A 27,282-nucleotide genomic window follows, 5' to 3' on the forward strand; every position below is an offset into this window, starting at 1 on the left:
CTTCCGCTATTTCCAGGGGCGGTGCCTGTCCCTCCTCGCCCAGCGCAGAGGCTTAGGTTACAGAGGGCCGGCCGGGGCGGGGATCGCTCCTTCACCACCCCGGGGCCGGCGCTGCAGATTCGGTCGCGGAACGGTCGCACAGACCGAGCCCCTCTTCGCGCGCTCACGTGACCCTCCGATTGTCACGCGGGCGCCGCTCACCTGACCCGGCCTCACGCGGGCTCAGCCTGCTGGGAGGGAGCTCGCCGGTGGGCCATGGCAGGCTGCAGGCTCTGGGTTTCGCTGCTGCTGGCGGCGGCGTTGTCTTGCTCGGCCACGGCGGTGTGGCCCTGGCCCCAGTACATCCAAAGCTACCACCGGCGCTACACCCTGTACCCCAACAACTTCCACTTCCGGTACCATTCCGGTTCGGCCGCGCAGGCGGGCTGCGTCGTCCTCGATGAGGCCTTTCGACGCTATCGTAACCTGCTCTTCGGTTCCGGCTCTTGGCCCCGACCCAGCTTCTCAAGTGAGTCACTGCCCGGTTTTTCCCTCCGAAGGAGCCGCCTTCCGGGGGTCATTCCGAGCCCGGCTCGCAGACACCCTCCCGCCGGCTTCTGCCCAGCCACTCACCTCCCACGCCCCTTCTCCCCTTGCTTTTCTCCAGCGAGCTACCTGGCCTCCCTGCCATCGCTTCTTCTCTGTTCACCCCTTTATTGCTCTTACTTCTGGGCTCGCAGTTTATCCCGAATCCCTCTCTTGAGCTGTATTTAGGTTTTCAATTTTTAAAATGCCTGCTGTAGGACCACAGTTCAATCAGGCTATCAGAATATTGGAAATACGTTGCCAGTAGACATTTAGGATCCTGTAGGTTACGCTCAAGTGTTACTAGGTCCTTGTGAGGCAGTGACCAGGGCTGCATTGGGGAGCCCAGCATATGTTTGGCAGGCACATAACTTGGTTAGTAAATGTTCAGATTGTTAGAGATATCATAGAGCACAAGGCAAAGAGCTTCCAGGGACCTAGGCAGGGGCAACTTGAGTAGAGGCCCAGGGGGTTAGGACCAAACTTACAGTGTAGCCTGGTACTGTGGTGGATGTGGGGAGTAGCAAGGGTTGGGGGTGAACAGTGTTGGAGTGCCTGATGATGCCTGACCTGGCTACCGCAGATGCTCTGCAGAGCGAGCTTGTCCCTTCCCAAGCCCTTTAATTCTAGAACGAAAGTAAGCTGTGTGCTTCTTCTGCACCGAATCAGTCTTTGGTTTGCTCGTCCTCGGGTGGTGAACAGGTGACTGTTAGTAAGCCGCAGAGGGCATCACACTCTGAACCTTCGAAAGTTCCTCCTCAGGGCATTTCTTCCCTAGCTGTGTCTGTGCTTAATGAGTTTGTTAGCTCTGTGTGTTAAAGAGCTGTTTGGTGTAGGATTGATATAAGGTTCGTTTTTTACTGTTCTCACTGCTGTGACCAAAGGCTTTGTTTTGGCTCACCATCAGAGGAAATAGTCCATCATGAGAGAGCATAGGAGCTTGAACTTGAGGCAGCCTGTCACATTGTACAACAGCCGAGGAGCAAAGAGAATGCTTCTCCATTTCTCCTTCTTTTTTCAGCATGTAAGACCTTGCCATATACAGTTAGGGCGAGTCTTGTCTTAACTCTGGAGTTAAAGCTGTCTCTAAAAGCACACTCACAGACACACCCAAAGGGACATTTCCAACATAATTCCAAATGGTTTGTTGAAAATGAAGATTTGTCATCCGGAAAGATCATGATCTAAGATCATCAAAAAGAAGGTAATCTGCAGGTTTCAGATTGGAGTGGAGTCTCACTTTAGAAAGCTGGAGGAGCAGGTGTGTGGGTTGCCTTTAACTTTATTGTTTTCAAAGAGGAATATGGTGCCATTTATAAGGGGTGTGTGGTGAATGGAGTTGTAGATACTGAGAAATAATGATAAAAATATCTTTGGAAAGGAGGAAGATGTTAGAATCAACTGTATTTAGATGAGGGCCAAAAGTATTTATTTATCTAATACATATTTAATTTTGAAGTCTCAGGGCCTTTGGCTAGTTTTGCCTGTAGTCTTCAATAGGCTGGATGGATTTCCTTATTACTTAGATCATCTGCTTTCACAATCATTCTGGCTGCTTGGAGGCCTGAGAAGCTCAGCCATGCGTGGTGTATGTCTGACTAGTTTGTGTCTGGGATGTGAAATCTTTGTGTTTTGTTTCTTTGAGCTATACTTGATCTCCCTGCCTTTCCGTTCTTATGCTTGATGTCTGTGTGCATGGAAAGATCTGGAGTCTGTAACAGGATGTAGTCACACTCCTCCTAGGACTGCTTAGAAGCCTAATATCTAGACTTGCTGCTGCTTCCTCATGTTTCTCCCATTTGTTTGGTTTTCTATCTACTGGCACTAGGAGCCATTCTGGGGTAATTAAACAGAAGTAGCTGTGAATGTCTTTGTACTCTTTGAAGGAGGGTGTAATGGTGGGGAGCACTTGGTGATGTTTAAAATAAAATGGAGTTGAAGCTGCCACTCAGCAGTAGATTACTTAGCATGCACAAATTCCTGGGTCTGACCACCATTAAAATACTGAAGGAGAAAAAATAATTAAAGAAAAGAGAGAAAAAAATAAAGAGAAGAGAGAGAGGACCTTGGGATGCCTTCCTTCCCCTTTCTTATGCTCCACTACTGTCCAAGACAGGAGGAAAGTAGGGCGGTGGTGGGGTTGACCAGTTGAATCTGGTTTGTTTGCTTTACAGCAGGTGTTGTAAGGTTTTTGGTACGTGCTTAGGCCTCATGCTTGGGCATGTTGTTAAAGTCATAGGTTTTGAGTCCCTTCGTCCTCAAGATAATGTTTAAACCAAAAGCAATTATTGTATCACATGCCTTAATCCCAGTTCTCAGGAGACAAGTGGATATCTGTGTGTTCTAGGCCAGCCTGGTTTGTAGAGTGAGGTCCCAACCATCCAGCCAGGCTACTTAGTGAGGTCCTGTCAGTAAATAAATAGAATGAATGAGTGTATGTTTGACCACTCTGCTTAGGAGCTTTCTCCACCATTGTGTAGCAGTTGACAACCAGGGCACTAGGACAATCAGCTGGGGCTGTAGACATGAAAGATGTGTGCACGTATTTGTGACCTGCCTCAAGGTCACAAAAATCCACTGTCTTAGAGAAACAGCTTGAGTTTTCTCCTCTGTTCTTCGCTGTAGCAAATCACCAGCATGCTCAGGGAGATGCTCTCTGTGTTTTTGCCTGTGACTTTGTCTAGGCTTCCCCAGCTCAGTTGCCATGTGCCAGCTGGTTGGGTGCAGGCATGGCTGGAGTTCCTTTTTTGGACACATGTGCTCAAGAGAAGGAAGTAGGGGTGCTCAGCAGTCAGTAAGCAGCCTGTTTCTTTGTTAAAACTTTTGGGGTAGAGATAGGGGAGCCTGCTTATCACATGCTGCTGCCCTCACATCTCCCTGCTGGTTACCCTTGAGTTTTTAGGACAGATGCTGAGAGCATGCGCAGTGGCTGTGTTCGTTTAACGGAGGCCTAGACTGGGCAGATTCAGGTTTAAGTTCACCTTCCTTTAAACGTTGGGTGGTCAGACAGTTTGCCATGTGCACCATCACACGAGAGTGGAAGAAAGCCCTTGAAAATTGGCTGCTCCACTCTAAGCACCCACTCCCAGGACTCCTCTGGGCAAGTGCCACACAGTAGGATTTGCTGTGGCAAAAGTGACCTTGGGAAGGGCCAAAAGATAGTGTGTGTTGAGTGGCCTTATGAGCGTGAGGGTGTGTGTGTGGGTGTGTGTGTGTGTGTGTGTGAGTGTGGGTTGAGGGGCAGGCCTTTAAGAAGTGAGCGTGTGTGTGTGTGTGTGTTTGTTGAGTGGCAGGCCTTTAGAAGTGAGCGTGTGTGTGTGTGTGCGTGTGTGGGTTGAGGGGCAGGCTTTTAAGAAGTGAGCGTGTGTTTTGTCAGCCAGCTCTGTGGGGCGGTGTTCTTCCTGTTTTCAGAACTGAGGCTTGAAGGCAGAATGACTGCCATTACACAGCTCACGGCTATGGTAGGGAATTCCATTTAGATCTGCCTGTCTACCAAGATTTCCTGTCTTCATGGCGTCCTTGCAGTGCTCATAAACATCTTTGTCAGGACAGTTAGTCTTCGCCCCTGGGAAGATTAAGCTGTGCGCACACCTTAGTGTTAGTGACTTCTGATAGTAACTTCTAACGTCTAAATTCTCTTCATTGCCATTCAGGTTAGGAATGGTGTTTCTCTGCTCCATTTATCACTTCCCAGAAGTATTTCTAGCCACCTTCCTTCCATCTTTAGTACAATTAGTGCTTATTAATCAACTGTAATTAGTCAGCAGTGCTAAGTTCAAAAACCATGTGGGTCAAGCAGCTCTCATCCCTGAGTACTTTCCTGTGGTGGTCTGGGGATGTAGCTCCGATGGTAGAGTGCTTGCTGAGTACACACAAAGCCTGGGTGTGATCCCTAGTACCATGCAAAGTGGGCATGGTGGCACATGTAATCTCAGTGCCCAGTAGGTAGAGGCAGACGGGATCACAAGTTCAAGGTCATCCTCAGCTACATAGTAAATTTGAGGCCAGCTGTGTGAAAAATAAAAAATCACAGTCCCCAAAAGTGAGGATATACACATACAATAAGGTGTCATTTTTTTCTGTGATATTTGAAGTGCAGATGATTGGAGACTGCAGAAGAGATGAAGACGTGACCCAAATATAAGGACAGTGGGGCAGGTGCCTTTGGGAAAGCTTTTCTTAGGTTTTACTTAAACAGATATGAAAGTAGGAGTTGGTGACGGGAGGTGCTCCAGCCTGGGGGACAGCTTGTGAGGAAGGCCCGGGTAAGAACCCTTTGAGCCTTACTCATTGAGGAAACTCAAGGTCAATGTGGTTGGTGTGCACAAATCTCAGGTGGACCAGCAGGTTCCAAAAAGAGTCACTGAGCCACCTCGTGAGCATGGTAAGCCAGGTGTTAGAGGAAGGCCTGTATTTGTCATTTAGCAGCGCGAGTATTTGCTCTTACTTATATGTTGGTGCCGATTCACAAAGATAGAGGCAGAAAAAGAAAGTACTGAGGAGTGAAAAGAGAAAAAATTGACCAAGAGACCAAAGGGTGAACTGAGCCTGATTTTCTGCGAGTCTGAGGGTGGATTTGTCCAGTTCAGGGCATCTCAGCAGACAGGTGTGTGGCTGAGGTTAGTCAGCTGGGAGATGAGTTCAGGTTTTTCCAGAGACAGGAAGGTTCAGCAGTCAAGACTCCGGTGCCTCAGATGGCCAGAAGCTAATTGAGGAGGACATTACTGATATTCCTGGGAAACTATGAAGCCAGAGTGTAGGCTAGTTCTCCCGCTGAGTGTCCAGGTCATCTGACAGCCATAAGACTCTAGGGCACAAGGTGCACAAGTGACTAGGAAATTGGAGAGTGCTACAGTAGGAAAGACTTAAGGTTTCTAGCTAGATGGCCTGAGTCACAGAAGGCCAGTATGGGAGCTGGGGAAGTCTCCATTCCAGGTTGAGAGACGACACTTCCTCTCAGAGCTAGCTGCGGAGGAAGTGCCATTGTTCTGGAAAGAACAAGGTTTTGGTTGGGGAGGAAATGAAAAGAGCTGATGGTGTTGGGGGCCAAGTAGCCATGAAAAGGTATGCAAAGGTAGGTGATGTATAGTGCAGGTAGGCTGTGGAGAAAAGGAAATGACCTTTATAGGGAGGGGAGGATAGGATGAAATGAGCCCGAGGGCCTCATACGTTTCTTTGACACACAGACCAGCTAGTGCTCATGTGGAGACCTAGCATATAGTAAAGACTGTTTCCAGGCAAGGGGAAGAGATAACCCATCAGTGAGTAGATATGGATGAGTAGGTGTTCATTTGGAAAAAGTAAAATCTGTGTTTTGCCAAACATAAGTTAAATTCCAGGTAGATTAAAAATCAAGATCAAAATCTCTAAGATAAAAGCATTAGAGGGATTTTGCAACCCCAGGCCTTTCTAAACAATGGGAAAAAGCATAAAGAAAATAAACCCTGTTATATTTGCTATATGAAAACTAAAAGAACCTGAGATTAAAGACCAAGAGGAGTATGCGACTTATATCTGTAATCATACACTCAGGAGGCTGAGGCAGGAGGATAACCCAAGTCTGAAGCCAGCCTGGGCTACCATGAAAGACCTTGTTTCCAAACATCAATCCCCAAAAACAACATATAAAGAAAAAGTGGACAAAATAAGCCAAATATTTGCATTATAAAAAGGTATAGCTAAGCTGGGCTTTGGTGGCACATGCCTGTAATCTCAGCACTCAGGGAGGCAGAGGCAATCAGATTGTTGTGAGTTCGAGGCTAGGCTGATCTACAAATTGAGTGTAGGATAGCCAAGGCAATGCAAAGAAACCCTGTCTTGAAAAACTTTAAAAAAAAAAAAAAAAGGATAATTCCTTGGGATTCCCTCAGTGGTAGAGTACTTGCCTAAACTGTGCAAAGCTCTGAGGTTAAATAAAGGAGGCAAGGTTAAAATTTAAAAAGAGCTCCGTATATCAATAAAGTTAGCCAGGCATGGTGGTATATGTCTGTAGTCCAAGACTTGAGAAGTGGAGGCAAGAAAGTCAGGAGTTCAAAGATAGCCACAGCACGTAGCAAGTTCAAGACCATCCTTGGCTACACATGAGAAGTCCATCTCAATAGATTCCCCCCCACAAAAAAATAAAGTAAAATTACTAAATGGCATGCAAAGACTATGGATAGTGATTGTGAATAATAGTACTTAAATTTAGTTGTTATTGAGGAAATGCTAACTATAGCTATACTTGTGTTTTCTTTGTGCCCTTTTTTAGGAGAGAGAGAATGAGAGAGAGAGGGTGTGTGTGAGTGTGTGTCGGTGGCTGTGTATGATGGTACTCACAGAGTCCAGAATAGGGCACGCATGCCCTGGATCTGGAGTTACAGGTAGTTGTGCTGGGTGTTGTGTTTGGGTAGGTGCTGTGTTGGGTGGGTGCTGGGACTGAGCTCAGGCCCTGTGGAAAAGCAGCAGGCTCTTAACACTGTGCTGTCTCCCCAGCAAGCAGAGATAAAACTGAGATGGGCCAATGTTGGGAGAATGTGGAGAATTGGCCCACACCTGTGGATTTTCAGTTATAAATAAATAAAATATTTGAAAGTATCATAACCCAAAATTTTCATGTCTTTGCTTGGTATTCCTGTCCCTTAAGAAATTGTTTTGGGCTGGGCGTGGTGGCACACGCCCGTAATCCCAGCACTCAGGGAGTAAGAGGTGGGTGGATTTCTGAGTTCCGAGCCAAGCTGGTCTACAGAGTGAGTTCCAGGACAGTCGAGGCTACACAGAGAAACTCTGTCTTGAAAACACCCCCACCCCACCCCCCAAAAAAAGAAAAAGAAAGAAATTGTAGAGGCAGTTGGATCTCTGTGAGTTCGAGGCCAGCCTGGTCTACAAGGCAAGTTCCAGGAAGCCAGGAATCTGTTACACAGAGAAACCCTGTCTCAAAACAAAAACAGTTGTTCTGTAAAAACGTTAAAATTCTCATACATACCTGTTTAGCAGAACATTGGTTATAATATACAAAATTTAGAAACATGGACCTTTAAAACAACCACACATGGAGAAGAGAACTGACCCCTGCAGGTTGTCCTCTGACTTCAGCGTATGACAGACACACATGCTGCGAGCCCCTCTCCCCAGAAGGTAAAAAGGCTTTTAAATAGTGGGCCTTAATGGTGCACCCCTTTAATCCTGGCATTCATGAGGCAGAGGCAGGTGGATCTCTGAGTTTGAGGCCAGCCTGGTCTACAAAGCAAGTTCCAGGACAGCCAGGACTGTTAACAGAGAGGAACCCTTGTCTTGGGGGAAAGGGTTTTTGGAGTTTAGAAACATCAAATGTCATAAATAAGATAAGTTAAGATAAGCTAAGGAATATTTCATCAATGCAATTCATTCAGTATTTACAAATAATGATTGTGGATTTCTCTATTGCTATTTAAAGATCTGCGAATCATTTTACTAAATGGAAAAATGTCAATCTAATCTATACAAGAACTCATTTTTGTTTTAAAAATTAGGTAGGTTTTTTGTTTTGTTGTAACCGAAATTTTTAGTTAAAGTTTTCTTCTGGGATGAAGAATCGTGGGGAGAGATGTTCTGGTGGTGATGGCATTGGAACGGACAGATCATTTTTAAAATATGGAGAAAGGAAAGTTCCAACTGATTTTTACAACAGAAGATGGGATTGGAATAGGCACTCCTGAGTGTTCCTTTTTTCCGTGGGGGGAGCATGCAGGGCTGGGCTACTTGTGTCTGGAGGGTGAAGAGGCTGGGGACACCTGACCGAGAAAAGTCTCCAGCTCAGGGCAGTCAGCTTCTGAGGCTGCCACTGGAGAGGTGGCTGGAGAGATGGCTGATTTCTCTTGCAGAGGACCCATGTTCAGTTCCCAGTACCCCCGCTGTGGCTGTGACAGTCTGTGACTCCAGTTCTAGTAGTCCCAACACCCTCTTCTAACTTCCATGTGTACCAGGCATGCAAATGATACGCAGACATATACATGCGTATGTCTGGGCAAAACGCTCATGGACATGAAATAATCTGAAAACAAAAGTATGGGGCAGCTCTGCCTGCCCTAGATGCCACAGATGGCCTCCCTGCAGACATGGTTCCGATGTATGCAGGAGGCCTTCTTCCCTCTCTGGAGGGAGCCGCCGGCTGTCTTAGCTCATGACAGGGTTTAGCGATCTTCTCTCCGACTACACTGTGAGCTCCTCAAGGGCAAGCGCCAGAGCAGGGTTGCTGTTTTGTTTTTTGTTTGTTCGTTTTTCCTAGCACTTAGCATGGTTCCTGCTGCACAGTTAGTGCTCGGTGTATCTGAGGGGAGGCCAGGAAAGGTAGAGAAGTGGGAGAGGCAAGAGTGGAAAGTGCTCATGGAACAAACCTTGTCATAGTTCAGAATGCCAGAGCCTGTGGGGCAGAGTAGGCGTTAAAGAGTGGGACGATGTCTTTAAGGGGCTTGACTTTCCTAGTTCCCAGAGGCCAAACCAAAGCCAGTTTATAAGAACCCCATACATTTTCCCACTACATGACAGATGGGGGTGCTTTGATTTTCAGAGGAGTGAGCTGGGTGGAGGGAGTGATGATTTTTCACTAAGGTGAAGATTCCTAGTCTCTAGGTGCCTTAAAAGTAGCAAATTTTCCCTTCTAGAGAAGCAGAAGGCCCCAGAGTTCTCCCGGGCATGTCTGAAAAGGCATTTTGTATAAGCCTGGGTCTCTTCTTAGCCACCTTCGCTCAGGCCTTAGGACTTCAGAAATACTAGATTTGGGTGTGTAAAGGGATCTCTGTTTGCCATTTATGCCTGACTATCATGTAGCACAGTCATTATGCATCCATAGCATTAAATGTGCATATTTTAATTCTAGCATCGTTCATTTTTTCAGCAAACACTTATTGAATGACTACCGTGTATCAGGCACTGGGAATACAAAGACACAGATTGGTCTCTGCTGTTGAGGAACTCACAGACTAGGTGAGGAGATAGACAGCTTATATTAAGATAAATGTTATGAAAAATGTATGTGTGCTCCATGGTCGTGTAGGAAGCTCTTTTAGGAAAGGGTGGGGGGATAGCCAAAACAGTTTTTGTTTTTTCGGCACAGGGTTTCTCTGTGTAGCCTTGGATGTCCTGGACTCGCTTTGTAGACCAGGCTGGCCTCAACCTCACAGCCATCCACCTGCCTCTGCCTCCTCAAGTGCTGGGATTATAGGCGTGCACCACTGTGCCTGGCTCACCAAAACAGTTTTATAAACCAGAGCTATTTCTTAGCCAAACAAGTATGGAAGAAATGCCAAGTTTGTTTGCAGGAAGCAATCTGTGATGAGAAAAGTATGGTGAAGACAAGATAGTTCCAGGGTTCTGGGGAGAGTTCACTTTGCTATAATGAGAATTCCTGAATAGATCAAGAAAGAGAATGAGCCGAATGGTCCTCCAGTGGCTTCTAGGCTTCACCTGAAAAGCATGGAGTACCATTAGACTAGAGGGGCTTTTTTTCCTGGTGCTGGGGGTTGAACCTTGGACTTTATGATCTTTATGATGCTGGGCAAGTAGTCTATTCCCCAGCTGCATCCTTAGTCCCATTAGGAGGGTTTAGACAGGGATTGTCATGATCAGACATTCATGAATCAAGAGATGCCAGCAGGTAGCAAATGGAAATGAGGAATAGACAGAGGTGGGGAGGGACCACCTGGGCACGTTTTTGTTTTTGTTTGTTTGTTTGTTTTTTTTTAATTATAAGGCTTAACTGGATTTAAAAAAAAATTGTTGAAACCTCAGAGGAGGTTAGGACAATGTTTAGTGCATAACACTGTGTAGATTTGTAGGCTACTCTGGTGGAGAGTTTTCAGGAGGGTGAGGCTTTCCTCCAGCTAAATATATGATGCTGTTATCAAAATGAGAGAGAGGCTCAGCCAAGAGAAGTGAAGAGTTCACCTTCGCCTTGAAGCTTCAGGCCCCACTGTGCACAGCTGAGCCAGAAGTGTGCAGGTAGTTGTACGGCTCCGTGCGAGGGACTGGCCTAGAAAAACAGATTTGGAAATCATGAGCTCGTTGTAGGAGTAAATGATGTTCAAGGAGGGTGTGAAGGAGGAGGCAGATGGAAGGCTGGTGTCAGAAAAGGAGGGTCACGTTCAAGGAGGTAGAAGGAAAACCAGGAGGGCAGAGTTCCCTGAGTCAGTGGAAGTTTGTTTTTGTTTTGAGATAGGGTCTCACTGTATAGCCCTGACTATTGTGGAACCTACTATGAAGATCAGGTTGGCCTTGAATTCACAGAGGTCCATGTTTCTTTGCCTCCTGAACGTTGGGATTAAAGCTTTTTGCTACCAGAGGCCAAGTAGAGGGAGTTTTGTTTCAGTTCAAGCTTTCTCAGGGATTTTGACCATCCGGAAAGACGAGGGTGGCCTCCAGGATCCTCTGTCCCCAATGGCAGGGATTTTTGTCAGTTTTGATTACCTCTTTATTCCCAGCACTGAATGAAAAAGCCTAACACATGGTAGCCCTTCAATAAATAGCTCATTGGATGAATGTATGATATGAATAAATGAATGAACTGGAAAAGATCCCATGAACTTAGTTACAGAACCACGGAATTTTGGTGAAGCCATTGTCAGAGGAGCACGTTGAGGGAAGCTGGCTATAGTGGAGGGTAGAGTAGATGGAGGAAGTGGCTAAAGAGAAGACTAAGCAGGTCTAGGTGTGAGTACCTGCCATGTGCCAGAACCAAGCTTAGCACTTGACTCGTGTTAACATATTTATCTTCCTTTTATTGACCTGGTAAGATAGATGTTGTTACATCCCCATTTTACAGATGAGAAACCACAGCTCAATGAATAACCTGCCCAGGGTAATTAAAGTCCAGTCTGCCTGTCTTTGCAGTTCAGTCCCGCCCAGACTGCATTTTCTCTAAGGCAAGAAAGCCAGAGAAAGAGTGGGTGTTTGAGATGATGTGCACTCGAGGCCAGGAAGATGGCAGATGGCTTTAATGCTGGTAGGAAAGAATCAGTTGGCAGAAGTCACTTGAAGACATGGCAGGGGGATAATCTATACAAGAGAAGCCTGAGGGGAGATCCAGAATGCAGGTGGAGGGAAATAGATCTCTTTCATAGAGGAGGGGGAGAAGGTGAAGACAGCTGCAGAGCTGCAGGTGTTCTGTGAGGGTGGAAGAAGGAAAGGTGGGTGGGAGTTCCCAATCCGCTGAAGGGAGGTGGGATCAGGCTATAGACTGGAGGAAGTGGCACAAGCTTGAAATAGGTGTTACAGAAAATAGAAGGGGCAGTAGAGGATGTAAAAGACGTCGAATGGTTTTGTTGTTGTTTGGTCTTTGTGTGTATGTGTGGTTTATGTCCGTGTGTGTGCTTGTAGAGGCCCGGGCTTGGCGTCAGGTGTCTTTCGCAGTTGCTTTTCTGTTTTTCAGACAGGGTCACACAGAATGTAGAGCTCTCTGATTGGCTAGACTGGCCAGCAGGCCTCCAGGATTCCTTTGCCTCCCAGGCCCATGGCCACAGGCATGTACCACTGATGCTGGCCTTTTAGATGAATGCTGGGGATCCAAGCTCAGTTCCTCATGTCTGCACAACAAGGATTCCACCGCTGAGCCACCTCCCCAGCCCTTGAAGACATTGACCGCAGCCTCAGGAAACCAGATGGGATTTTAGAGTAACCCAGTGCTGCTGGCCTGTGTCTCTCCCCCAAGGCCAGGGGTGCAGGTGACAGGGCTGAGGCACAGCTGGCAGGTAGTAAGCTGATGCGGATTGAGGGTTTGCTGTTGGGTATGACAGACAAGCTTTTGAGACTGTTGTTGAGGTCATGCCTGCATATGTGGCCAGCAAGCAGGGAAGCAGGCATGTCGAGGACACACGGACAGCAGGTGGAGGAGCTGTGTAACAGTCCAGAGAAGCTTCCCCTGTGGGACTTGTGTGGTGAGCAGTACCTTGTTCCCAGCAGTCTGCGTCTGTGGTGAACAGGCGCATTGCAGTGTGAAGGTTTGCAGAAGTGGTACCTCATCAGTGAGAGGACTGAGGAAGGGTGACGGGGTGCTTATATTTTAATATTTAGATGCCTTTGGACTGTTTTCAATTACTTCTTTAGTTAGAGAAGTATGCAAACTTCTCTATGAACCCAAAGAAGAGAACATGTCATTTGAGCTGATGAAAGCAGGATGCTGAGTGAGGAAGAAGACATGAGGGAGGACCCTGCAGAAGTTCAGCGCCCTCCATCTGGAGTCATGCTTAGCAGGAATGTGGTCCTACCCCGCCATTGTTTACAGGAAGTGGAAGCCCCAGACCTGCTGGGGTTGGTAGCTGCAGAACCAGCTTTCCCAGCGCTAAGCTTGTGCACCATCCTGCTCCTGGGCATCTGACACCTCACGGCTTCCTGTTCTCCCGGCTGACCTGACTGCATGGCACCCAGGCCCAGATATTTGCTGGCTGAGCGGGCTCTTTACCATACCTAGCCTCCCACAGCTCAGTTCTTGGTGCCAGGCGTGTTGCTGAGCTCAGAGGCGGCAGCACTGGCTCCTGCCTGTTTCCTGCTCTCTTCAGAGCCTGGTACAGTGGCAGCAGAGGCGGAAAGCCACCGTGATGAGGCAGTGTTTCCATCCTCTCAGATGACCTGGTGGCCCTTCTGTTTGCCTCCTCCCCCAGACCTTTCCTCTGGGAGCTTGTTTAATCCAAGCCTCTGCACTGAGTTTTTTATCAGCCCAGGCAGTCTTGGGAGTGCTAGGATTTATTGCCATAAGATTGGAGGCAGGCTACGGGCAGTGTAACTGGAGAAGGAGCCTTATCTGAGGGCCATTGTTCTGCGAGAAAAGGACTTTCCTGCTCATCAGGTCTTCAAAAGAGTCTGTGACACGTTCCCCTCGCCCAGATGATAGACAGCAAATGTGTGTGTATGTGTTTAGAAAAAAAATAAAATGACATTTAACAAAAAAATGGGAATTTTCCTGCCTTCCAATCGGTGGCTCAGACAAGCCTGATGTTTGCAGCTCACCTTCATTTGCCATCAGGACAGTGACCAACTTAATTAAATGTGGGCGACTTAGGACTTCTCATTTAGCAGACTGAGGACCAAGAGGCTGACAGGGATTCCCAGGAACTTTCCTATCTTCTGTTGACTGTCTGGACACAGTCAGGAGTGTTCTGAAGTCACATTGGGGGTGTGTGAAATGAGGGGATAAGAAGGCTCAGGGAGACAGAGCGAGGTGTAGTTCACTGTGAGGTGTATTCTGTCAGTGTTCTTCACTTGGCTAAGCTTGGGGGATTTGTGGGTGTATGTTTAGAGAGGCAGTCCTCTGGTTATAGAGCTTAGGAAGACACTACAGACTCGAAAAATGAAATTGTAATAGCAGGTCTGAGTCAGATTCTGTTTCTGTAAGGAGCTTACGCAGGAATTAGTGGGTTAGGGACGCACGGTACTTAGTGTGAGGCAGAGATCTGTCAACGGTTGTGGGCTGGAAGGATTCCTTTACTGACTGGCTGCTTGGCAGCCTGAGAGCTGACGTGTATGATAGAGCCTAGCATCTCTTGTTTGGCTTCCTTCACATGGTTTGTAGCACTTGGGTCCCTTCTGCTTGGAGATGGGTAACATTTGAGATTGTAGTCTGGTTATGAAGACTCTCCCTACCTTCTGCCAAACCATTCTATCCTTGCAGTTTGTAGGGAGTTGAGGGTGATGAAGAGTCAGCAGCGTACATACAGCTCCAGGAAAGAGCAGAGAGAGAGTTCATTCAGCTTAAGGCAGTAAAATCAGACCACCTTGCAAGCTGAATATGGTGGTATATGCCTGAAATCCTAGTCCCCAAGAGACTGAGGCAGGAGGACTGCTGCAAGTTTAAGGTCAGCCTGGGCAATACCTTGTCTCACAAAACAGACAAAAAAAAAAAAAAAAAAAAAATCAGACCGCCCTGAAATTCACAGAGAAGATTGGAAAATAGGGAGAGATATGTTTCGGTATTTTTCCGTGTGTGTAGTGGGATCTGTAGTCAGCATTGTAGAGTATGTTGACTCATGTAGGCGCCTTTTGCCTTTGAGAGCAGAGATTTACCCTCAAGAACCTGCTAGAGAAAGGACAGGCAGGATGGGCTGATGACTACTGGCCTTCTCCGAGGGCTGGCTTTCCTCATCTGAGGCCCACTCTCCTGCCGCACCTTCTGGCTCCTATTCCATCTGTGTCTTACCTTGTGGGCTTTAACAAAATGGGAACTTCTTCATGAGGAACTTTGAAGAACAGTACAGGGTGCTAGTCTACAGTGAGATAAAGAGAAGCAGCCAAGTACAGACCTCCCCTCCATGGAAAACATCTGGATATGGACCTTAGGAGTGGCAGGTTCACATCTATAACCCCAGCCCTCAGTCGACAGAGGCAAGAGGATTGCCGTAAGTTTAGGACCATACTGGTCTGCAAAGTAAGCTCTGAGCCACCTAGGGCTACAAAGCAAGATTCTGATTCAAAACAAACAAGTTAATTGTGGAGAAAAAAAAAAGTTTTTGTTGGGGGGGTTCATAAATGTTAATGAATCCTCTGGCGTAGCTAATTTGTTGTAGCTGCCTATGTGGCCGATGTGGTGAGCAGCTGCAGACCCTGCCACTCAGCCAGTGCTGCACCCGGAAGTCCTCTGAAGCCCTCCTTCCAGGAGCAGCTGCTACTCAGATCTCAGAATCGGGCTTGGGGCAGTACAGAAGAGACTGATTAGCTCAAGTGGGTCAGAGCAGGCTGCTAGAGAAAGTGGAAACACAGGAAGAGTGGAGGCTTACTGTGACCAGATGGGCTCAGTGCTGGGTAAATCCCAGCCAGAGGGACTAGAGCTAGGGACCTTCCTGGGGAGCTGTGGGTTTGCCTGTCACTTCTGGGCGCGGGTCAGTCCATTGAGTTTACTCTGTCTTCACAGAAAAACAGCAAACGCTGGGGAAGAATGTTCTGGTTGTCTCTGTTATCACAGCGGAATGTAACGAGTTTCCTACTTTGGAGTCAGTGGAAAATTGTAAGTACCTTCCTGTCCTCAAAGCAAGCTCTTCTCTGTGACTGTCCTCCAGGTATCCGGGACTAAGTTGCTGCTAAGTGACCTTAGGGACTGGGGCTCAGCAAGTGTCAAGAGTCACAGGAAATGTCACAAAGACTCTTCACTCAGTCTTCTGGGACACTCGCCTTCTGGACTGAGCAGGGGGCTGATTTAAGAAATTCGGACATGCTGGGCATGGTGGTGCATGCCTGTAATCCCTTGTCACTTAGTAATCCTTAATTCTGTACTAAACTCATGTTTGAAGATTCAAAACTTTCTTCTTGGGGAGGCAGAGGCAGGTGGATCTCTGTGAGTTTGAGGACAGCCTGGTCTATAAAGTGAGTCCAGGATAGCCAAGGCTTCACAGAGAAACCCTGTCTTGAAAACCAAAAGCCAAGACAAAACAGAGGAAATGTGGACACGTAGCCAGTCACGGTGTCACACATTCACTTCTCAGCACGTGGCAGATGGACCTGTGAGTTTGAGGCCAGCTAGGTCTACAAAGGGAGTCCAGGACAGCTGTGGCTACATACAGAAACCATATCTCAAAAAAGAAAAAGAGAAACTGCGATGTGTGTGCTTTGCTGGGGTTTCTCCAGGATATCTGACACTGGAGGGGGAAATTTGGGGTCATTTATACTGCAGTGAAGCTAAGTCATTAGTCCTGAGCAACACGTTTGTGACTGAAATCTCCAATGTTGAATATTTGCGTCTTTGAATCTTACTCAAATTCTTTGAGCTGGGTTGAAGCCTGGAGGAAAAGGCAGGGCAAGGTGGTTGTTGCAAAGAGTTTGTATTTTCAGCTGAAAGCTAATAGGAAGGATCTCATGATTGTGACAGGGGAACTTAGCCAGCAAGCTGGTGGTGCTTTGCAGAGAACCCCACCTACTGTGAACTGCATGCATCACCAGCCAGGCCTGCAGAGCAGTGTGGTACCCACTCTGCTGTCCAGCTGTTTGTTGATTTAGTCATTCACATGTATTGTGAAATATGTTTGTTCATGTTTACACTTGTGTGTGTGCATATGAAAGCCAGACGTTGGTCTCAGGTGTCTTCCTCGGGTACTCTCCACCTAGTATTTTTTAAGATAGTGTCTCTCCTGAGCCTGGAGCTCGTCATTTCCCTAGACTGGCTGGCTGATGAGCTCCTGGGATTCGCTTGTCTTCACCCTGCTGCCCATCATCCCCCAGCACATCAGCTATGTGTCCCACTGCGTCTGGCTCTAGAAGGGATACTGAGGGTCCAAATTCAGGTTCCCTGTAGTTGCAGGCATCTTACCCACTGTCTTCTCCTAAGTCCTGTTGGTTTACTTTCTTGTTTATTCAGAGATTGTTACAGAATACCTGCTCTACAGTCTCCTTTTTGTCATTCCAGACACCCTAATCATAAATGATGACCAGTGTTTACTCGAGTCTGAGACTATCTGGGGCGCTCTCCGAGGTAACAAGGTGGGGAAAGTGGGGAACAGTAGTAGCCCCGCTTAGGGAGTGAAGAGGACAGCTGGAGCGTTTGCCCGTCCTGCAGCTGTGCACAGCGTTAGCACTTGGTGCAGCAGTGGGAGGTGGGTGGCTGGGGGAGAGGACCGTGCCACTCAGGGTCTTGCTCACCCAGTACACAATTGGAAAGTCTAACCAGGTATGGAAGCTGTGCATGGTGATAGTCCCAGCTCTTCAGGAGGCTAAAGCAGGAAGAATGCTTGAGCCCAGGAGTTCAGAGCCATTCTGGGCAATCTAGCTAGAGCACTAACCATCTCTTTAAGAGTTAACAAAACAACAAAAACTGTGTGGTAGCTCATGCCTGTAATATCAGCTCTTAGGAGGCTGAGGCAGATGCTCATTCTTAGTTTTTATTATTCCACTGTCTGTCCTGTGTACTTTGAAGAAAAAAATACACAAACCCACTCTGTCCTTCACTCTCTTACACAAAAGGTGCAAGGCTACAGATTTGAGGTCCCAAGTGAGGAGAGGCCCAAACAGTACTCAGTATTGTGCTTCAAATCAGGACCCGCCTAACCAGTGAGGTCTCATGGAGTCTTTTATTTTGAAATCTGGGGAAGCAGGGTGTGTGTGTGTGTGTGTGTGTGTGTGTGTGTGTGTGTGTGGCTTCTATTGAGTGTCTAGAAGCAGGGCCAAAGCCATTGACAGCATGTAACACTCTGAACTCTGTCAACCTGTGCTTGGGCCTTGCTAGACTTCAAGTCTGTGCTAGCGAGGGCAGTTGCTACCTACCTCAAGCCTTCAGCCGTGGGGTCTTCCCACAGGAGAGGCCCAGCTACAGACCCAGCTTCCTTGGAACTCAGTGCTCTGATTCTTTTTTCGTAGTTCCCTGGGAAACGTTAAGGACAGCACACTGGGGCCCTCCCAAGTGGATGCATCCTTTTCCCTCCCTGGTCTTTACTCTGCCTCTCCTCTCCTCTCCAGGTCTGGAGACTTTCAGCCAGCTCGTTTGGAAATCAGCTGAGGGAACGGTAAATATGGACTCTCCACGAGCGCTCTGGGGTTTCCTCCAAAATCTGTCTTGTCTTGCTTTAGATAGAGCTCCAAGAGCTTCAGAGTACCTCAGCAGTAGTCTAGGAAGAGATAAGGGTTGATAGAGTTGGTCTGTTTGGAGATCCTGAAATGTGGCTCCCTTGGGTCATTTAGTAATCAAGATTGATGCCACATTGCTTTGAAGAAAAGAAGCCTGCTAGCTTCAGGAAAAGCCAGTTTGTGGGCTGAGTAGTACATGGTATGCTTGTGTTTGGTTGGCATGGGGCAGCGACTCTTTATGCTTTTTGATGCAGAGAGGTTGGTGGGAAGGGGTGGTTACTTTGGAGAATTCACACATTGTCTTTCGGGGATCTTGGGAGAGTCTCTTTCATTCCTCTGTCCCCAAGGTAAGCTCCCTTTGAATCCTGATGCATTCAGTGTTTGGTCCACACAGTTCTTCATCAACAAGACGAAGATTAAAGACTTTCCCCGCTTCCCTCACCGGGGCATACTGCTGGACACATCTCGCCATTACCTGCCGTTGTCTAGCATCCTGGACACACTGGTAACTAGGGCTTAAGGCCTTCATTTCATACATAGGTTCTGGGTAGCGGGTCAAGGGATAAGAGATGTCATGTTCTGAATAAAACAGAGGAAGTCTGTATGTGACTCTGCGAGCCCTGAGAGTGGAGAAGACTGCCTACTGCAGGAGAAGCCTGAGTTGGCTGCAGTGCTGCTCACAGTACTTTGGGGGACTGATTTCTCTTGCCAGGCTGAGCTGACCACAGTCAAGATTATCATGAAGTTGCCCCTAAGCCTTTGCTGGGTGAAGTCCCTGCAGTTGTTGACCCAGCTCTGTGGCTGCCTTTTTCTTTGTCCCTTTGGTAGAAACAGGGGAGCTGACATATGTGTCAGCCTTGGCTTTTAGGATTTACGTTATATTCCGGGAGTTACGTTCCCAGCAGCCCTCACAGTCAGATAACGAAGATAGCAGCAGGAAGTGTTGCTCTGAGATATAGGGGGACTTTAGACAGCAAGAGGGTTCTGCAGTGGCCGTGGCACTCCTCAGCGCGTCCAGAATTCATCTGGAAGATGCTCTCTCACAGGAAGATCTGAGTGAGAGTCCCGAAAAGTGCACCCCTGGAACTTGAGGAAGGTTGAGTTTTGCTCTTGTGTGTAGAGCAGTCTGCCCAGGTTGGGGTTCATGATCTGTGCTCTCGCCTCCAGGATGTCATGGCATACAATAAATTCAATGTGTTCCACTGGCACGTGGTGGACGACCCTTCCTTCCCCTATGAGAGCTTCACTTTCCCAGAGCTCACCAGAAAGGTACGATTCACTTTACCCAAACACAGGTGCAAAGTTCTCAAAGTTCTTAACCTAATAAAAAAGGGAAAGGACGGCAGCTTTGGAGCCGGGGCTCTGGGGTTCGTGTCTTCACACATTCATGTTTATCCTGTAGCAGATACATTTCCTGGTTTCGGCTTTTAGCGTTGTTGTTCATATACATTCTGTTAAACGGGAATAATCCCTTCTTGTGCATCTCATTGGTCTTAGAATGCTTAGCTAGAAAGGAGGTGTAGCACTTGAGCGATGGGGAAGTCAGGGAAGCGCCTGCTGAACAGCGTGAGGACTGTGTTCAGATCCCTAGCACTGGGTGAGAGTGGAGAATGGGGACTGGAGGAATCCAAACAGGTGGATTCCCGGAGCCCACAGTGAGTTTCAGGTTCAGTGAGTGGCCCTGGGCTCAGTGTTCCATTGCTTGAGGAGACACTATGACCGTGGTAACTCTTATCAAGAAAACATTTAATTGGGTCTTGCTTACCATGGAGAGGGTTAGTCCATCTTGGCAGGAAGCACAGCAGCACCCAGGCAGACATGGTGCTAGAGAGGTAGCTGAGAGTTCCACGTCCAGATCCACAGGCAGCAGGAAGGAGAGTGAGCCCCTGGGCCTGGCTTGAGCTTCTGAGACCTCACTTCCTCCCTGCCCCCACTTCCTCCAACAAGGCCACATGTCCTAATAGTGCCACTCTCTGTAACCAGGCATTCAAATCTGTGACTGTGTGGGGCCGTTCTTACTCTAACCGCCACAGACCCTGTCTCAGAAAGTAAGTTGTACACCTAGTGCTGACCTGCAGCTTCCGCATGTGGGTGCACACACAACAAAGAAGGCTGTGGGTGTGACACCTTTGGGGAAATTCTATCAACACAGGCCCTTGAAGAAGCCCCCAGAACACATGGGCTGTGGACAGATGTTCTAAAACTCGGGGTGTTCTGAGGAGATTTTGAATATCTTCTCTATCCAATAGCTACAGGGACTGAGAATCTGAGGGTTATCTTCTGCCTTTCAGGGGTCCTACAACCCTGTCACCCACATCTACACAGCACAGGATGTGAAGGAAGTTATCGAGTATGCACGGCTCCGGGGTATCCGTGTGCTGGCGGAATTTGACACTCCGGGCCACACTTTGTCCTGGGGCGCAGGTAAGAATGGCTCTGCAGTTGGAGGGTCTGCTCAGAGAGGGGCTCGGGGCAGCGGCGCTTGTATGTCCTATATCCTGGCCTTGACTCTTGAAAACTGTTCTCCATCAACTCCTGCCCAAAGGACGTTCCGTCCAGTGGCAACGCAAAGGGGTGACCGAGCCTAGTTGCACAGTCTTTACCCTCGGTCCTGCTACCTAGATAGCTCTTAAGGTTGTCTCCTGGCCCCAGAGACTTCCGCCTGGGGCTGCTCTGGGAAAAAAGTTAATTTATGCAGAGAAGGGCATTTTTACTATTAAAATTATGGGCAAATGGGGCTGGAGAGATGATAGCTCAGCAGGTAAGAGAACTGGTTGCTCTTCCAGAAGTCCTGGCTTCAATTCCCAGCACCCACATGGTAGCTAGTAAACATCTGTGCCAGAACGCCTGTGGAATCTGCTATTTTTTGTTGTGCAGACACATATACAAACAAAACACTCATATCCATAAAACAATTAACCCTTAAATTATATGTGTATGTGTGGGGAGAGGCCAGGCATCTTTGTAAGACACCAACCTAACACTTTGGAAAACACAGGGGCAAGGGGATCTTGTTCAATGTCAGCATGAGGCATAGAAGTGATACCCTGGCTTCTGCCACTTCACCCCAACAAAGGGGAAAATGTTTCCCAAACACTGCTGTAGGCTTCTTGTACCTTAGGGTAGACACCGAGAAATTTGACTTCCAGGGTAGAATCTTTGTGAAAGAAGTTAGGGCTATTTGGTGGTGGCACATGCCTTTAATCCTAGCACTCAGGAGGTAGAGGCAGGTGGAAACCTGAGTTTGAAGCCAGCCTGGTCTACGGTAGAGTGAGTTCTAGGACATGCAGGAATACACAGAGAAAAAACAAAAACAGTTGGGGCTGGCCTGCAGAGGTCTTCGCTGCATGGTGACTTGCTGCTCACTCACTTGCTTTGGGACCTAAGAACCCACAGTGAGACACAGATGAACCCCACAGAAGGAATGAAAAATCTGCTGCTTGGCCTCAGCCACAAGCAGGAGGAATTCAGGCCCAGACACCCCTCAGGAAGTGTGAAGCTGGGCAGCAGGAGCTGGAGTGGAGACTGTCAGTAGGCGCAGTCATTCATTCTGCCCCCTTGCTTTGTTGCTGAAAGGCCCCTGGAGAACAGCAGCCTTGAGGAGCACGGTGTTTTGTGCTGGTGGTTTATGTGTGTCAGGGCGGGAGTGTATGCATCAGCGGTCAGGTGCCTGCAACCTGGCCCAGGTCTCTGAGGGTAGATACATTTGAATTTATTTGTGACTGAACAAGTTGTTACTAATGCCTGTGAGCGCTGGGTGCTACAGAGTGACTGAACACAGCCATCCATAACTGAACACAGCCACTCCATAACATGCTGTGTGTGTTTGTAACACTTGCGGGTTCTCTGTTAACCTAGGTGTCCCAGGGTTATTAACACCTTGCTATTCTGGGTCCCAACCCTCTGGCACCTTTGGACCCGTGAATCCCAGTCTCAACAGTACCTATGACTTCATGAGCACGTTCTTCTTGGAGATCAGCTCTGTCTTCCCAGACTTCTATCTTCACCTGGGAGGAGATGAAGTTGACTTCACCTGCTGGTATGAGCCTGTGGGACCTCAAGCACCAGCCTGAGGGTGGCTTACTCAGTTGGTACCATGGGCCCACTGTCACTGCTTAGGGACTCATGTCCAAGGGAGCCGTGGCCCAGCCCGGACAGACCCTCTGTGACAGCAGGGCTGTCTGTGTGAGCCCGTCTTCCTCTTCCCTCCCATCCTTGAGATATTTGTGCACAGCCTCGTTCTGACCCAGAACTGTCCTGGAAAAATGGAGGATAGAGAAAAATAATCCCCACTTGCAGAGGCTTAAAAAGTCTAGTCAAGAGGCTAGTACAAGCTAGAGAGCACTTACTGATCTGTCGGAGGATGGGCGTTCAGATTCCCAGCCACCCACACGGGCAGCTCACATGCCCGTAACTCCAGATCTAGGGCCTGACGTCTCAGGCTGGAGTGGGACCTGCACACATGCGCACACATACACATGCTCGTAAAGAAGTTCCAAATCTTCAAACATGAGTCTAGTACAGCATTCAGGATTAATAAGTAACAAGGCCTAATTTTAAGTCATGACATCCAAACCCTCAAATCTACAGACCTCAAAAGAGGCTGAGGGACTTCTGAGAAGTCCCCAGAGCTAGGTCTGAGAAAATAGTTTGTCTTTTGGGAACGTGATGAGAAAAACATGGAAGCAAAACAGGCATTGCAGGGCGAGGACTCTGCAGCAGGTCGCGGGTCATATAGGTTTGGTGTCCCGCTAGGACAGCAGAGCGGGAAGCCAGTGTCCAGCATGCTACAGCTACTGCTTGGACCCTGGTGTGATCCAGAGAGCAGATGGAAGATGCATTCTCCCCAAGAGTGTGGACTTCAGACTCCTCAAGTCCAGGCTGCTTTCTTTCTCAGCCTCTGTCTGTGGTACCTTACAGCTTTGCATGGCCACTCCTTCACTGGGGGACTTTTGCTGTCACTGGTGGCTTCTGTGTTTTAGGTGAAAGGGGCGGTTGCAGCAGGCTAGGTGGCTAATCTTTAAGTTGTTATTTCGGGATGATGAAAGAACTAACCATTTTTTCTTTTCTTGCTACGCAGGAGGTCCAACCCCAACATCCAGGCCTTCATGAAAAAAAAAGGCTTTAGTGACTTCAAGCAGCTGGAGTCCTTCTACATCCAGACGTGAGGAAGGAAGGAGGGTGGGCCACCTTAGGAGTCACCTCCTCTGGGGGGATGGTCTCTGCTTGCAATACCAAAGTCATTCCCTGTGTACACTCCCTGGCCCCCCAGGGTTCCCTTTGTCCTGTCCTTTCAGGCGTAGAGTGGTCAGATGGTAGACCCAGGGATGGCAATGCCCAGTCAGGAATAGGCCCTGCCAGACTCAGCACCTAGAGGGCTGGCACACACAGCCAAGTGACACTTTGCTGATGCTCCTCTCCTCTCCAGGCTGCTGGACATCGTCTCTGATTATGACAAGGGCTATGTGGTGTGGCAGGAAGTGTTTGATAATAAAGTAAAGGTGAGCCAGGGGCAGAGATGAGGCGCCCCTGTCTCCATCTCCCTGGCCCTCCCCAACCTCTTATAGGGACCAATCCTGGTGCCTAATAGGCTTTAACTGGTCAGAGAACTGTGGGCCATCTCTCTTTAACTCTCTTGAAGAGCTCCAAAGCTGTCACTGTTGGGGTTTTAGAGTCAGAACCTCTTATCTAAGTCTGGCTCTTGGAATTCCTGAGGCTATGTGCCATTTCCCTTCTGAATCTTGTGCTTAGATCCTCATTTCTTTGCATGGACTCCACTGCTCTTCCCCTCAGCTCTCAACAAGCAATTACTACTTCCGTGTAGACAGGGAAGCTGCCGCAGGGCTGGGAGGGGAGCATCAGGGAGCTCTGTTAAGAGTAGTGAACACCTCAGGTCTGTCGAGGGTGTTTGCGAGATCAGTGATTGGAGTCACAGAAGCATCCTTTGCTGCTGGGAAGCAGGGAGCATGCTCCCCTTGGCCCGGGCGTCGTGCACAAGAATGAACCTCAAGAATCTTGTGAGCTCTGAATAGTGACTGCCCTTTGACTTTTCATGACAGGTTCGGCCAGACACAATCATACAGGTATGGAGGGAAGAGGTGCCAGTAGAGTACATGAAGGAGATAGAACAGATCACCAAGGCTGGCTTCCGGGCCCTGCTCTCTGCGCCCTGGTACCTGAACCGTGTAACATATGGCCCTGACTGGAAGGACATGTACAAAGTGGAGCCCCTGGCATTTCCTGGTGAGAGCTGGGGACTCTCTTGGCTGGTCAGAGTCTGGGCTGAGATACACAGTGGGAATTAAGAAGGGCAAGGCAACACATTGTAATTTAAGTAACAAAATGGCCTTTCTGAGGAGAAGGCCATACTAAAAGGATGATTGAAGGACACGCACACGCACACGCACACACTCTCACCGTGGTCTGTTGTTTCCTCTCAGGCACCTCTGAGGAGAAGAGTCTGGTCATTGGAGGGGAGGCCTGTATGTGGGGAGAGTATGTGGACAGCACAAACCTGGTCCCCAGACTCTGGTAAGGATGTTAGGATAAGGCCAGGAGGGTAGAGGATGAAGAGTTTGTCTTGAGGCCAGGCTCCTGCCTCATCGTCTCAGTTTCTTCCATCTACCCAGTGCCTTCAGCCTTGAGCGGGATGGCACTGAGATGATGCTTCTGTTTGCATGCTTACATGCGGTGCTTATGTTCCACGTGGCTTCATATGCGTGCTTCCCCATAGCATTAGGTGTGCGGCAGAACGGCCATTGTCTCCACTTCACGAAAACCATAAAGAACACCAGGGTACTTGCTTGGGGTCTAGGACAGGGAGAGTGGAATCACTTCCTCAGCAGCCTTCCCAAATACGGTTGAGTATACCAAGTTAACTTTCAGCTCACGTGCCTCTCAGGCTTACCCTTATTCCTGTGTCTCCGGGAGAGGAGGAGCTTAGGTTCACTGTCTGCGTGCTGATGAGGATGTTGTTGTAGTTGTTTTGGTTTGGGTTTTTTGTTTGTTTGGTTTGGTTTTCCGAGACAGGGTTTTTCTGTGTATAATTTTGGCTGTCCTGGAACTCACTCTGTAGACCAGGCTGGTCTCAAACTCAGAGATAGCCACCTGTCTCTGCCTCCTTCGCACAGGGATCAAAGGCATGTGCCACCACTACCGGCTGAGGATGGTTTTAATGAGCGAGGAGTTGAGACCTGGAAATTCCTGAGAGCCGCCCCACCCCCCAACCTGGCTTTTGGCATTGAACAGGCTGTCATTCATGTCTGAGCTAGTCTGGGCCCAGTCTGCTGTGCATTCCTTCCTATAGGCCCAGAGCGGGTGCCATTGCCGAGAGGCTGTGGAGCAGCAACCTGACAACTAATATGGACTTCGCCTTTAAACGTTTGTCGCATTTCCGCTGTGAGCTGCTGAGGTAAGCAGGCTGTGGGCAGATAGATCTGAGGCTTGGGAACCCGAACTGAGAAGACAAGAATATGAGCCAAAACTTTGCGAAGCTTCTTGTACCTGGTACTGTTCTTGACAGGCTCCGTCCTGTTGAATTTGTACAGTCCACAAAGAAAAATTTGCCCCCATTTTAGGAGTAGGCAGCTCTTGAGTGCTTTGGACAAAGTCAGTAGGAAGCAGGATTTGAACCTGTCGGCTCTGATTGACTCTCATGAGTGCATATACCTCCTTTGACTGTGGGCTTGTGTAGGCCCTTTCCTTGATTCAGTTGTGGACTGGGTCTTGATAACCTAAAAACGGCCTAGTGCAGAACGGACTTCCGGGCCGAGAGCCATGCATCCCTCACGGGCTCTAAGACACTGGGTGACTCTGCGCTCGTGGTTTGTTATCTCCAAACATGTTGTTTATCTGGAGAGTGATGGAGGCGTTCTTAGAGGTCCCTAAGAGTCAGTTCTTAGGTCTTGTGAGTCTGACAGGCTTTAGCCCCAGCTCAGTCCTTCTCCACTGCCATGCTTATAAAATATTAGAAGCAGGCGTAGACATCGGAGTGGGCCAAGAGCTTTAGACACCCCTCAGGCCCTGGCCTCTTTTCCAGTGTAACTGAGTTTTGGGGGTTGGGGGTAGAGAGCTGCAGGATAGAAAAGGGGAGGCTTCTCACTGACAACCTGGGAGTTAAGTCCCCAAGTGATTGGGGACTGAAATGGGAACTGGGCTCTTGCTTACTGTAGAGAAGGTGCTGCTATGGTCCAAGGCTGAAAAACTTATCTGTCATTTGTTTTTGTCCTTTTACAGGAGAGGAGTCCAGGCCCAGCCCATCAGTATAGGCTACTGTGAGCAGGAGTTTGAGCAGACTTGAGCCAGCAGCACTGAGCACCCAGGAGGGTGCTGGCCCTAAGAGAGCAGTTACGGGCCAGGCTATCACTGTCTCCCGGCCAGAGATAGAGCCCCTTGCCCGCGTGCCCCTGTGACTAGAGAGGAGGCGGCTACTACTGGCACTGGTGTTCAATAAAGAGAGATGTGGCGTTTTCTCTAATTACTTCGGTTGCCTGTGTAAAGAAAAAAAATAATGTCCCCCAGGTCAGAGCTCAAGGAGCAATCGGGCTAGCCTTCTGCTTCTAAGTGATGGAGGCTAAGCAGGCCCAACGGGTTAGACTCAGGACCTATGCCTGGGTGGTCATGCAGGTTAAAGGCCATTTCCCTCCCACACTTGTGTCCTAAGAAAAGTCACTGCACTTGGTGTCACTTCCAAGGTTTCTGTATTGGAAGAAGATGTTCTGGGGGCTTGAAGGAGTTCAGGGCATGGGCTCCAGAGTCAGCCTGCTCACTGCAGTCCCTTCCCATGAGCCTCTGCTCAACTCTCCGTCAGGTTTCTTGAATTTCCTTGTACTGTTGAACAAATACTGTGTTTCAGGCACTGTGATAAAGTGTTTCATTTGTCTTTTTTTGTTGTTTTGTTCTGAGACAGTTTCATGTAAGCCAGGCTAGCCTTGAACTTGGTACATAAATATCAGCCTTGAAATTTGTGCGCCTTCTGCCTCTGCCTCCCAGGGGCCGAGATTATGCACACACCACCCCTAGCAAGCTGCAGACAGCTTCCCACTTCTCCATCTTGGCTTTAGCCCAAAGCACCTTGGAGTGAGTGCTGGGAAAGTGCAGCCCTAAGGGCAGGCTCTGTTCCTTGGGGAGCTTCTTGCCTGTTGATCTGGTGTTCTCCAACAGCAGTTGTCTCAAAGGAACTGTCTTGCTGTGGGCCAGGCTGCCCCCTGCGGGCCACAGGTCCCT

General features: G+C 48.5%; 1 protein-coding gene across 1 annotated transcript; it reads left to right on the forward strand.

Moving 5' to 3' along the window:
- Nucleotides 1-255: 255 nt before the first annotated feature.
- Nucleotides 256-26,533, forward strand: Hexa (hexosaminidase subunit alpha). Its single transcript, XM_021638795.2, has 14 exons — nucleotides 256-508; nucleotides 15,419-15,511; nucleotides 16,904-16,969; nucleotides 17,950-17,996; nucleotides 18,452-18,562; nucleotides 19,225-19,326; nucleotides 20,349-20,481; nucleotides 21,916-22,096; nucleotides 23,138-23,221; nucleotides 23,486-23,558; nucleotides 24,117-24,300; nucleotides 24,498-24,588; nucleotides 25,364-25,468; nucleotides 26,293-26,533. The coding sequence occupies exons 1-14, from the start codon at nucleotides 256-258 to the stop codon at nucleotides 26,354-26,356; spliced, it is 1,587 nt and encodes a 528-aa protein (XP_021494470.1). The 3' UTR covers nucleotides 26,357-26,533.
- Nucleotides 26,534-27,282: the final 749 nt, after the last annotated feature.

The sequence above is a fragment of the Meriones unguiculatus genome, chromosome 1 (assembly GCF_030254825.1).
Source record: "Meriones unguiculatus strain TT.TT164.6M chromosome 1, Bangor_MerUng_6.1, whole genome shotgun sequence".
Lineage (NCBI taxonomy): Eukaryota > Metazoa > Chordata > Mammalia > Rodentia > Muridae > Meriones > Meriones unguiculatus.

Bases quoted from the DNA above. Each gene is read 5' to 3' on its own strand.
- Hexa (XM_021638795.2), top strand. From the start codon at position 256: ATGGCAGGCTGCAGGCTCTGGGTTTCGCTGCTGCTGGCGGCGGCGTTG. The intron at 15,512-16,903 runs GTAAGTACCTTC...TTGTCATTCCAG, and splicing joins TTTGGAGTCAGTGGAAAATT to ACACCCTAATCATAAATGAT. The intron at 20,482-21,915 runs GTAAGAATGGCT...CTGTTAACCTAG, and splicing joins CACTTTGTCCTGGGGCGCAG to GTGTCCCAGGGTTATTAACA.